The sequence below is a fragment of the Dendropsophus ebraccatus genome, chromosome 14, assembly GCF_027789765.1.
Source record: "Dendropsophus ebraccatus isolate aDenEbr1 chromosome 14, aDenEbr1.pat, whole genome shotgun sequence".
In the NCBI taxonomy this organism is placed as follows: domain Eukaryota; kingdom Metazoa; phylum Chordata; class Amphibia; order Anura; family Hylidae; genus Dendropsophus; species Dendropsophus ebraccatus.
Genome location: NC_091467.1, coordinates 30,455,967 through 30,469,532, shown reverse-complemented (window position 1 = coordinate 30,469,532; position 13,566 = coordinate 30,455,967). Strand labels below are relative to the sequence as shown.

Here is a 13,566-nt window from a genome sequence, read left to right as displayed (position 1 = left end):
ACTTTACCTCCTGTTTCTCTCCCTATACCCCATAGATTGTGAGCCCTCGCGGGTAGGGTCCTCTTCCCCCATGTACCAGTCTGTCTTTTGCCTTCATGTAATGTTTTCTGATCTTGTATTGTTCCTGCCTGTTGCCTATCTATTGTATAGCGCTCTGGAACTAAGGGCGCTTTATAAATAAATAATAATAAGATATCAGAGTGGAAACAGCAATTGTTCTCTAATAATATTTTACACTGCCTATCATTTTTAAAACAAAAATATATATAGGAGACAGATGGGACACATTTGAAGTTATACATTTTATACAAATTTTTCATATACTTATAACAAAGATCTGTCTCTGCAACATGAACTACAAAACTAAACTACTACCCTGTGATCATCGCAGTCCATGACCGTGGCATGATCAAAGGGGATTTCCTGCCTTGATCGTTTGACTGGAGTTCCCAGTGACCCATTGAGCAGATACCCGACAGTCACCCCTGGGGACCTAGAAAGGACCCATAGCTGTCTGTTAGCTGCGCCGTCTACTAAGGTACAATAAGTGTGACCCTAGCAGCAGCCTGTGTCAAAGTAACACAGGATCCCTCCCTCTTTCTTTCACTGTCCTAGGGTGGTCCTGCGACCTGAAGTGCTCCCCTTCTGAAACTATATTTTCCTAAAAAATAATTTCAATTGGGGGACATGGTTGGCCAAACCTATCCAAACCATATGATCATTTGGCATTTTAGCAACTGACACAGGGTATAATGTATTCACATACAAGGGTATGCTAATACATTTTAACTAGCTATACCATATAAAAATTTTAAATAAAAACATTGAAGAAAAAAAAAAAAAAACTCTCCCCCCCCCCCCAATACTTACACCACAAAATTATAAATTACATGATGATTTATATGTACAGCCAATATATACATAAACTCCACAATTCCTGCTGCATAAAATAAAGCCTCATACAGCCACATCAATTAAACATCCTGCTCTACAGGATGCAGCAATACTAAGGTAATGGTTGCATCTCAGTGACTGCCTGACAATCCCATATAACCCAAAATGCACTAGCGTCATAATATGAAAATAAGCAAACAACTCACAAATATATCCTAGCAAATAAATAATCATTTTAAAAGTACATAAAGTCAACTTAATGCCAATTATCCTCTCTTAACACCTCCTGCTACAAATGGCAGTTTTAAGGATTTCACAGTATAGAGGGAAAAAGTGAACTTACTTGGTCTTGACCTGTGTTGAAGCTGCTGGCTTTGTCTCAGAAGTGCAAGTAGACCAAGGTGTGTAGAGCTTGGAAGGGTCAGCACAGTTCCAGTAGTTAGTAAGGAAAGGCCCGTCATTGTTTTGGAAGCTGAACGGCTCCTCAACCTGTAAAAGTTTTATACTTTTTTTTTTTATAAAGAAAATCTGTATGCATAAATAATAAGCAATTATTTTGGCACTAGAAACATGTTGCTGGTGAGTAAAAGATTTTACTTTATATCCAGTCATAGTATTTCACATTTCAGATTTTCAGAAAAAAGTTACTTTAATATTGGATATCAAGTGTTTAACAATAATTATATTTATACAACATAACGACTGCAACATTACATTGAAAGCAATAAGTAAAAGAAAATATGTAAGACATATAAGATGTAAAAAAAAAAATTTTTAGTATGCTCCTTTTGAGATAGTCAGATAAAAGCAAATATCCAAATTGGCATGTCTGGTACACTGGGGGCAATACTGTCACCCAGCTTCCACAGAAGACATGCCTTCATATAAACATTCAATTTATTCCCTCTGTGGTAACATGTGCCCAAGCACTGTGCTTGGGCAGTGATTTCACTAGCATGGCAGGCCACATGCACAGCTATGGCAGAACACCCATAGACTCCCCTCCCTGATCTATGCATGTATTGGCCTGTCAGTAGTTTTGATGGCTCAAATCTGCCCAAGAAATATTGTCATTTGAAATTTGGGGGTAATGCAGTTTTATGTGTATTAGTAACATTATCTAATTTGTATTATTGAATTATCTACTTTGTTGCCATACATTACATGTATAAACTTACATACTACAAATTCTGAAAAGATTTTGGCAAAACAGAAAACAAAAAGGCCCCATGTCAGGTTAGCCTAGTTGTAGATGTAATGTTATACTATACCTGTGCTTTGTAGTAGCTGCAATCCATCAGTTTTCCCCCAATATCCATGTTACTTCAGCACTGGTTACTTAATCTGTATGAAGGTACTTGCTTTAAAGAACACAATGAAGGTCAGTCATTGGTAACAAAAAATAAAAGGTCCTGTGGCCTCCCCTGTCCTGTCTGTTTTGGTAAATACATGTATTCCCTATAAAATAACAATTCTAGAAGATCTCTTACAGGTTTGTTTTGTGCAACTCATCTGCTATCATTACTGGAAATGTATGACTAAAGAGCCAAGCAGGTGTCACTGGTTGGTGGCTCGTCCTTACATTCTGAATCAGTCAGCAGTGACTGGATGGTGTCACATACACGCCTCCATCAGGTACCGCTCAGTTGGCTATTTAGTCATACAATTCTAGTAAGGGGGAAAATAAACTGCTACAATAAACGATGTATTTAAATGGATTATCCAGCGCTACAAAAACATGGCCACTTTCTTCCAGAGACAGCACCACTCTTGTCTCCAGCTTGGGCAGGCTTTTGCTGCTCAGTTCTATTGAAGTGAATGGAGCTCAATTGCGAACCGCACCTGAACTGAAGACAAGAGTTGTGTTGTCTCTGAAAGAAAGTGGCCATGTTTTTGTAGCGCTGGATAACCCTTTAATGGCGTATACAATTACTGTCAGGTAAGGAGGCTTCCCAGGCCTTTTTAACAGGTAGACAAAGCACATCTATTTACAAGATACAATGTAATGGAAAATGCATAACACCAGCGTGTGCACCAGCACTATGAGACCTAATATTTGGATGAAAAGCATATTTAAATGGGTTAGCTTTATCTAAAAACTGACTTATAGCCTGTTTTGGCTGCAAACTTAGAAACAAAAAAAACAAAAACAAAACTGTACCATACTCTCCTCACTTGGTCCCCCTCTGTTTACCTATCCTGGGAATGCACTCTCCCTGTTTAGCTTATGATGTTCTGAACCCATTAAAGCGTCAGTAATTGGCTGCTGTGGGTTAGAAACATCATCAGGAAAGCGGGGAGGGTGCGTCATCAGGGTAAGTAAACAGCCACTGTGGTGGAGCTTCTAGTGGGCCTCCATGCATGTCAATCACTGCCGCAGAGCACAGTGACAGGCAGACAGCAGTGATTAGGACACTGCCCAGATGACTAGTCACGGCTCTCTTTCTGAACCATGTCCCTGATTAAAGATCAGAAATAAACCCCTTGTATGTTAGGAGATGTGCTAGCAACATATCTGTAGCACCCCTGGGAGCTTAATCGACACAAATGTGCTGATTGGTTCCTTTAAGGGTATGTTCACACTGAGCAAAAGAGGAGGAATTTCGCTCAATTCTTTGAGCGGATAGCGCCTGAGTGCTAGCCCTTCTATAGAGACACTGAGGCTGTGGAATTCCACCACTTTTGCTTAGTGTGAACAAACCCGAAGGGTGCCAACACACAGGACGTATATGCAGAGAGTTTCTCGCAGTGAAACTCGCTGCATATCCCGTCCCTGTGTAGTCTATGGCAGGCAAAATCGCAGCAGGGAAGTTTGTCTGCAGCCCGCCCTTTTAACCCCCCCGGCCGCCGGAGCGTATCCTTTACCTGATCCCGGCTCTGGCGGTTCCCGGTGTCTTCAGCAAGTCGGAGCGGGGACCAGGTAAAGTATACGCTCCAGTGGCAGGGGGGGTTAAAAGGGTGGGCTGCAGACAAACTCGCAGCAGGGATGTTTGCCTGCCATTGACTACACAGGGACGGGATACGCAGCGAGTTTCACTGCGTATACGCAGCGAGAAACTCGCTGCATATACGTCCTGTGTGTTTGTACCCTTAAAGTGAATTGTAACTCAGTCCTATAAACCACAGCTATAAAAAAAAAAAAAAACAAACAAACCAAAACTGAACAAACATTAAAGCGACTCTGTACCCACAATCTGTCCCCCCCCCCCCCCCCAAAGTACTTGTACCTTCGGTTAGCTGCTTTTAATCCAAGATCTGTCCTGCGGTCCATTTGGCAGGTGATGCAGTTATTGTGCTAAAAAAACAAACTTTAACCCCTTAAGGACAGAGCCTGAAATGGCCTTAATGACAGACAAATTTTATGAATATGACCAGTGTCACTTTATTCATTAATAACTTCGGGATTCTTTTACCTATCTGGCTGAATCTGAGATTGTTTTCTCGTGACATATTGTACTTTACATTTCTGGTAAATTGGAGTCGATACTCATAACAAATCTTTATGAAAAAAAACCAAATAATGTGAAAAAGAGAAAAAAATGCATTTTTCCAACTTTGAAACTTTTTTGCGTATACAGAAAGTGGTTATACCACATAAATTATATATTAAATAGCATTAGCAACATGTCTACTTTATGTTGGCGGCATTTATTAAACTATCTTTCATTTTTTTTTTAGACGATAGGAAGCTTAAAACATTAGCAGAAAATTTCCAATGTTTCAGTAAAATTTCAAAATCAGATATTTTTAGGGACCTGTTCAGGTTTAAAGTGTATTTGAGGGGCCTGTATGTTAGAAAGCCCCACAAAGCACCCCATTTCAGAAACTGCACCCCCCAAACTCTGCAAAAGCATATCCAGAAAGTGTTTTAACCATTTAGGGGAGTCACAGAAATAAAAGCTAAGTGTGTAAGGAATTTGAAAATGTTAATTTTCTGTGCAGAGATTTTATTGTAATCCAATATTTTTCATAATTATAAACCTATTGCCAGAGAAATGCACCCCAATAATTATTGTCCCGTTTCTGTAGTTTATAGAAATACCCCATATGTGACCCTATTGCGCTATTTGACGCAACCACAAGCCTTAGATATAAAGGAGCGCCTAGTGAATTTCAACGCCTCCGTTATATTTGGTCATTTTTGACTGTACCACTTCAGGTTGGCAGAGGCTCTGGGGTGCCAAAACCTAAAAAACACCCCTAAAGGGACACCATTTAGAAAACTACACCCCTCAAGGAATGTAACGAGGGGTGCGGTGAGCATCTGGACCCCACAGGTGCTTCAAAGATTTTCCAAACAATATGGCGTGAAAAAAGAAAAATTTATTTTTTACACTAAAACGTTGTTCTAGCCTTCAATTTTTCATTTTCTTAAAGGAATAAGAGGCAAAAAAGGACACAAAATGTGTAGCGCAGTTTCTCCCGAGTACGGAAATACCCCACATATGGCGATAAAGTGCCAAGGGGGCGCAGGACGAGCCTCCAAAGGGAAGGAGCGCCAATTGGCTTTTGGAAGCTGAATTTCACTGAAAAGGATTTCAAGGGCCATGTCGCATTTACAGAGCCCTCGTGCTGCCAAGACACAGGAAACCCCCCACAAGTGACCCCATTCTGGAAACTACACCCCTCAAGGAATCTAACAAGGGGTGCAGTGAGCATATGGACCCCACTGGTGACGGGCACAAATGTGGAACAATGTGACGTAAAAGTAAAAAATTTAATTTTTTCACTTTCATGGCACAAATGTGCCCGTCATCAAGGGGTCCATATCCTCACTGCACCCCTTGTTAGATTCCCTGAGGGGTGTAGTTTCCAGAATGGGGTCACTTGTGGGGGGTTTCCACTGTCTTGGCAGCACGAGGGCTCTGTAAATGCGACATGGCGTTCATCATCCATTCTAGCCAAATCCAACCTCCAAAATCCAAATGGCGCTCCTTCGCTTCGGAGGCTTGCCCTGCACCCACATGGCGCTTTATGTCCACATGTGGGGTATTTACGGACTCGGGGGAAATTGCTCTACACATTAAACGTTTTTTTTTTCCCTCTTTTAACCCCTTGTGAAAATGATAAATTCAAGGCTAAACCAACATTATAGTGTAAAAAATGTAATATTTCATTTTCACGCCACATTGTTCCACATTTGTGCCCGTCACCAGTGGGGTCCATATGCTCACTACACCCCTTGTTACATTCCTTGAGGGGTGCAGTTTCCATAATGGGGTCACTTGTGGGGGGTTTCAACTGTCTTGGCAACACAGGGGCCTTTTGAATGCAACATGGCCCCTCGAAATCCATTCCATCCAAATCCAGCCTTCAAAAACCAAATGGCGCTCCGTCCCTTCGGAGGCTTACCCTGCACCCGCATGGCGCTTTATGTCCACATGTGGGGTATTTCCGTACTCAGGGGAAATTGCGCTACACATTAAACGTTTTTTTTTTTTTTTTTTATCTTTTAACCCCTTGTGAAAATGAAAAAATCATGACAAGATTAATGATTTAGAGTAAAAATTTTACAAAAATTACACCAAATGTTGGTCTAGCCTTGATTTTTTTTCCATTTCCACAAGGGGTTAAAAAAGAAAATGAACACAAAACGTGTAGGGTAGTTTCCCCCGAGTATGAAAATACCCGACATGTGGGCATAATGTGCCATATGGGCACAGGGCAAGTCACCAAAGGGACAGAGCGCCATTTAGAGGCTGGAATGGAGGATGGAGGCCATGTCGCAATTACAAAGCTCCTGTGCTGCCAGGACAGTAGAAACCCCCGACAAGTGACCCCATTCTGGAAACTACACCCCATAAGGAATCTAACAAGGGGTGCAGTGAGCATATGGACCCCACTGGTGACGGGCACTTACGTAGAACATGTGCCGAGAAAATAAAAAATACAATTTTTTTCATTTTCACGTCCCAAATGTGGCCGTCACCAGGGGGCCATATCCCCACTGCCCCCCTTGTTAGATTCCTTATGGGGTGTAGTTTCCAGAATGGGGTCACTTGTGGGGGGTTTCTGCTGTCCTGGCCGCACAGAGGTTTTGTAATTGCATCATGGCCTCCTCTAATGGGAATGGCGGCTATACCTACTTAGCTGGGGAAAAGGGACAATTCTAATTTATTTGGGGGTATTAGGGCAATTATTAGTTTATAAGGTTGAAAATGACAGGTGTCCATCAAACTCAACCTGTGTTGATCCAGAGGAAGGCAAAAACCCTTGTAAGGCAGACGACAGTAGCCTCATCACTGGGAAAAATTCCTTCCCGACTTCATATTGGCGATCAGAATAATCCCCGGATCAACGTGACCCCTGAAATAGGAATAAGGGACAGAATTTAGAATATGTGGAACCCCAATGACATGTAGTACGCCTTGGAGCGATCCAGTATGCAGAGGCCGGGGTGATCAGGACAGGTGTCACACTGGAAAATGGTGTCCTTCCTGATCCCCCTGTTACGCCACACTTCTTCTGGGGTCTCCCTTTCTCCTGTGTGGGGGACGTCACCTGGAAAATGTTGTCCTGGTGTGATACGGGGTCCCTCACATCCAGAAGCGCTGGGTCCGCTCCATGGCTGCTAAATATTAGGGCTCTATTACGGCTTCTGATATGTTCGGATCGTGCCGCAAGCTACAGTAGCTCGGGCAGCGAGGGACCGGAAGAGGGGGTGCTGGTATAAAAGTTATTCCCGTACAGGTGGTAACCTTTATCCAGCAGTGGGAAGATCAGTTCCCGGACGATCTTCCCACTTGTTCTGAGGATGGGGGGGGGAGGGGGCATCTGGGGGCTGGATTCTGGTGTCCCTTCCTACATACACTCTAAGGGTACGTGCACACTGCGGAATCGCGACAGATAACCCTTCGTGCATTCCGCAGTTGGCACCCTCCGGCGGACTGATGCAGGCGCACGTCTCCACACGTGTCATTCTATAGACTCCATTCTATGCACGGGCGGATTCCGCTCTCCGTCCAACGTGTTCATTCTTTGGATGGACGACGGATTCCGCCCGTGCATAGAATGGAGTCTATGACACGGGTAGAGACATGCGCCCGCATCAGTCCGCCGGCGGGTGCCAGCTGCGGAATGCACGAAGAGTTATCCTTCGCCATTCCGCAGTGTGCACATACCCTAAATCTGTAAGTGTACCCTGAGGTACGCTCACACAGTTTGTAGAATTTCACACCATACAGTCATCTCTTATTGGGACGGTACTGGCGGAAAAGACTTGTCTGGGGGGCAGCATACGCTACGCTACCCCCAGACACGTCACAGGATGATGAGGATGAATGGAGGAAAGAAGGATCCCCCCATTCATCCTCACTGGCTGTTTTGGTGTCGCAGGCAATAATAACATATTCCTCTGACACCGAAAACACCCTGGGGGCCATCTTTATACGGGGATTTGTATATGGGGTATGTAGTGGTGTAGTGTCAAACTTTATTCAATGTAGTGTTTTTTACGTGTTTTTTTACAGTAAGTATAAAAAAAAAACCTACGCCAACAAAGGAGTTGCTGATAAATGCCGCACTTATGTGCGGCACTTATAAGCAGACTGTGGCAGTAGAATATAGAAAAAAAACACCCTACGCCAAGAAGGAGGAGTTGCTGATTAGCAGCGCACTTTCGTGCGATGCTGATCAACACTCAGCGGCGATAGGGTGCGGAAAATAGAAAAAAAAAAAAAAAAAAAAAACCTTTTCCTACATTCTGAACATCCCTGTAGCTGCTGATAAGTGTATTACACATATCAACCTCTAGAGGGCAGCAGAGCGCAAAATACGGAAAAAGCCGACACTGGAGCCGAAAATAGCCGAGAGAAGCCGAACGTGACGTCACGGAGGAAGCCGAAGACCCGAACGAACACGAGGACGCCGCGAACCCGGAAGACGCCGATCAGGAGCCCGGGACAGGTGAGTAATGTACAAATACCTGCTCTGGACCCCTCGGCTACCTAGCTGAGGGGTCCAGGGCAGGTATTTACTATTTTGTGGGACTCTGATCGCCGTGCCACCGGCCCGATCGCCGTGAACGGCCGGCCGGTACCGGACAGCCGTTCACGGCGATCGGGCCGGTGGCACGGTGACCACCATTACTTTTTACTTTCCGATGACCCGGAAAGGTTCCGATCGCCGCTATTGGCTGATCTGAATTGATCAGCCTATAGCGGCGATCGTAAGCACGGGGGGTGTTAACCACCCCCCATGCCGTGAAGCTAAGATGGCCTGCTATGATTTATAGCAGGCCATCTTCCCCGATCGCTGTGTGCGAACACGCAGCGATCGGGGAAACATCGGGCGTAAATTAACGCCCTGATGCGCCAAGTACCAGGGCGCGAGGGCGTAAGTTTACGCCCGATGTCGTTAAGGGGTTAAACTGGCAGCCCCGTGCCCTAAGGGAGTACCTGTGCCATAACTTTGCACCACCCCTCCGTCCCTCTTCCCCACCCTCTTCATCATTAGGAATGCCACTGGACCATTTTTTCCATGCTGAACATTTGCACAGGTGTCTTAACGATCCAACCAATGTGCTGTGCTGACACAGGTGGGGAATAGGAGGCAATCTAATAATGAGGAGGGCGGAGAGGAGGGACAGAGAGGTGGTGCCAGCCTAATGCAAACACAATCTAGGCCACTCCCGTAGGGCACGGAACCACCACACAGCACCCTGTATTCTCTACCTGCAACACCACACAGCACACTGTATTCTCTACCTGTAACACCACACAGCACACTGTATTCTCTACCTGTACCACCACACAGCACGCTGTATTCTCTACCTGTAACACCACACAGCACACTGTATTCTCTACCTGTAACACCAGACAGCACGCTGTATTCTCTACCTGTAACACCACACAGCACGCTGTATTCTCTACCTGTACCACCACACAGCACACTGTATTCTCTACCTGTAACACCAGACAGCACGCTGTATTCTCTACCTGTAACACCAGACAGCACGCTGTATTCTCTACCTGTACCACCACACAGCACACTGTATTCTCTACCTGTAACACCAGACAGCACGCTGTATTCTCTACCTGTAACACCAGACAGCACGCTGTATTCTCTACCTGTAACACCAGACAGCACGCTGTATTCTCTACCTGTAACACCACACAGCACACTGTATTCTCCACCTGTAACACCACACAGCACGCTGTATTCTCTACCTGTAACACCACACAGCACGCTGTATTCTCTACCTGTAACACCACACAGCACACTGTATTCTCTACCTGTAACACCACACAGCACACTGTATTCTCTACCTGTAACACCAGACAGCACGCTGTATTCTCTACCTGTAACACCACACAGCACGCTGTATTCTCCACCTGTAACACCACACAGCACACTGTATCCTCTACCTGTAACACCACACAGCACCCTGTATTCTCTACCTGTAACACCACATAGCAAACTGTATTCTCTACCTGTAACACCACACAGCACGCTGTATTCTCTACCTGTAACACCACACAGCACGCTGTATTCTCCACCTGTAACACCACACAGCACGCTGTATTCTCCACCTGTAACACCACACAGCACGCTGTATTCTCTACCTGTAACACCACACAGCACACTGTTACTAAGTGTAATGCAGATAGTGGAATAAAGTAAAGAACTTTTTGAATTTGTCTCTTTTCATTTCCACGCACGTATTATGATCAATCATCTTTTCTCTTTGAAGTTGAGCCCCACAATAAGGACTTTATCCGATACGTTCCTACATCGGATATACTGTTTCTGCCTCGTTTTTAGGCAGGTGGGATTGGCAGTGCCAGCTCTGATTCTCCAAGCCATTTAGCATCATTTAGTTGTGTTACTGCATCATTTTTGTGAATACGCTGCAGTACTGCAATGACACTCCAACATGGTAATACATTATACAGGCACATCTATATAGCTTTTAATAAAAAATAATTTTCCCTTTCTGTAGTTCCCCTTTAAGCCGTTTTTCTGGATGCTCTCATAGACCTCTATGAGGCCATCCTTCTGAAAGAAAATAGGACAATATTCTGGAAAAAGCAGCCTTCTGGATAAATACTGAAGGGTGTCTGCGCCTAATAGAAACCTATGGGTCCTGAAATTTGCACGATGTGTACATGAGGCCTTAAAACATGGCCACTTTCCCCCCTTTCTTGTCTCCAGATTGGGTGGGGTTTCAAACTCAGTTCCATTGAGGTAAATGGAACTTATAGGGGTAGTGCGGTGCTAAGAAATTATTCACAAAACAACACACATTACAAAGTTATACAACTTAGTAATGTATGTTATGTATGTGGATGGCCCCCTTCCTGTGTTCCCCGCCCCCCGTCCGTGGACCCGGAAGTGTAGTGCACTATACATACCTGATCCATGTCGACCAACCCCGTCTGTAATCTTGTCAAAGACGTCATCTTCGGGAGGCCAGCCGACCCCCCTCTGCCGCGTCATCAGCTGTTTAGCAGCGATTGGCTGAGCATAATTATGCTCAGCCAACCGCGGCTGAGCACAGTTATGACGCGGCAGAGGGGGTCTGGCAGGAGCGGGTCGGCCGGCAACCCGAAGATGACGTCAAGATTACAGACTGGGTCAATCGACACGGATCAGGTATGTATAGTGCACTACACCTCCGGGTACACGGGCGGGGAACACTTGAAGGGGGCCATTCACATACATAACATACATTACTAAGTTGTATAACTTTGTAATGTGTGTTATTTTGTGAACAATTTCTTAGCGCCGCACTACCCCTTTAACTGCAAACCACACCTGAACTGGAAACAAGAGAGGGGGAAAAGTGGCCATGTTTTTGTAGCACGGGAAAACCCCTTTAAAATGAAGGCTTAACTCTGGTTGCTACGGGCTTCAAAGACAGTGGGTGTCTGAATATTTTTTTGCATAGCCTTTGGTGTAAACCCTCTGTTTTTTCACACATTTTTGAGGGCAATCTGAGAAAACATAGTGATGTGCAAAAAAAAAAAAATAGAAGCTAGTTTTACAATAGTTTTTGGTGAATGCATTGATAGAGCCCCAGTTTCTTGTTTTTAGCTTTTATGCAGCCAGATGATACATTAAAGTGACTGTACCACCAGGCCCAGGCTGAAGCACTGGAGGCGGGCCGACCCACCCTTAGTGGGAAGAAACCCTCGCCCCTCCATCATAGGGTTCCACTGATTGTAATGGAGTACCGTCATGGAGAGGCTGGGGATAGGTCGGCCAGCCTCCTGTGCTTCAGCCCGGGCCTGGTGGTACAGTCACATTAAAAATGTAGGTATAAAGGGTATTAATAAATCAATACATACAAAACACTTTTTTTGCAGTAGATCACAGCAATTTTTTTTTTTTTTGGGGGGGGGGGGGGGGGGGGCACTGCTGAGGCTCAGGGCAATGGGGGAGGGGGGCACTGCTGGGCCTAAGGGCAATTGGGGGGGGGCACTGCTGAGGCTCAGGGCAATGGGGGGGCACTGCTGAGGCTCAGGCTGGGGGGGGGCAATGCTGAGGCTCAGGCTGGGGGGGGCGCAATGCTGAGGCTCAGGCTGGGGGGGGGGGGCGCAATGCTGAGGCTCAGGCCAATGAGGGGGGGGCACTGCTCAGGCCAATGAGGGGGGGGCACTGCTGAGACCATGTTAGCTGTCACCCAGGTTTCGCAGAAGCACATAGTACTGGGCACAGGCCATACTATCTATCCTAGGCTGGGGGTAGTAGTTTTGCCATAGGAGGACAGGCTCTGGTTATACCCCCTACTACAGACTATACCCCATCCTCCCCTCATCTATAGCCGTGCTGCTCAGCTCCAGCCCTCATGGCCACCAGCAGGGCACGTATGAGGATTTTCCATACCAGGCACACCTGCCATAATATCATTATATCCGTGAGCCATGAGGACTGGAGAGGAGAGGCCACACTGACTGCACGGCGGAGGAGAATGCTGGGACATGTAGTTCACCTATACACATATAACGGCGCAATCTCTGAGGAGACATAATTATTGGGGTCATGTCTCACACTCACCACACAGCCTCTTATACCCGTGTACATATAAGAGAAGCCTGGTAATAACCAACCACCTCTCACCTCCATGTCATCCGCTCCGGTCTCCTTACAGATGCTGTACCGACACACCGGGCACAGATAGTTCGCTCAGCTGAGGACCCGCCCCCGAGCGGCCGTTACGCACGAAGCCTCAGCCCCCCAAATCTCCACCCCTAGCAACTGACCTCACCGGGGCCCATGTTACTGGCCGGCTGCAGCAGCCTGCGAGCTCCGATTGGTCAATTCTTTTCTCCGGGAGGTGTGATTGGTTGAACGGTTGCTAGTTGAGCTGAAGAGATCAGGTAGACTTGTACTTCTTTCCCGCCCGATAGGCAAGGAGGGGATTGGCTGGAGGGGAGAAGGGGGTGGAGCCTCTGGATAGTTCGGCACTGTGAGGTAAAATGGCGGGGAGTGGAGCTTGTGACAAAGTACTATAAGGACTCCCAAGGTTGTGTATATAGTGTGTATCATGGCTGTACAGTGGGAGATTGTACTATATATCACATATAGGTTAACACAATGCTGCTCAATTCCAGTCCTGTGTATAAATATATCACCTATGAAATACTACGGAAATGCTTGACCTGTTGGTGGCCATGAGGACTGGAGCTGAGAAGCACTGGGTTACTATATATATATATATATATATATATA

The 13,566-nt window shown here is 45.7% G+C and overlaps 1 protein-coding gene across 5 annotated transcripts in view; it reads right to left on the bottom strand.

Annotated features, from left to right (window-relative positions):
- The window catches only part of MEIOC (meiosis specific with coiled-coil domain), a 32,846-nt gene extending 19,574 nt beyond the window's left edge, over positions 1 to 13,272 (bottom strand). For 2 of the 5 annotated variants that reach the window (XM_069953989.1, XM_069953993.1), the window contains exons 1-3: positions 12,955 to 13,091; positions 2,166 to 2,255; positions 1,238 to 1,383 (exon numbers count right to left, since the gene is read on the bottom strand). In XM_069953989.1, coding sequence (XP_069810090.1) covers positions 1,238 to 1,383; positions 2,166 to 2,213 — 194 coding nt within the window. In that variant the 5' untranslated portion in view covers positions 2,214 to 2,255; positions 12,955 to 13,091. The other 3 variants (XM_069953990.1, XM_069953991.1, XM_069953992.1) reach the window with 3 other exon arrangements.
- Positions 13,273 to 13,566: the final 294 nt, after the last annotated feature.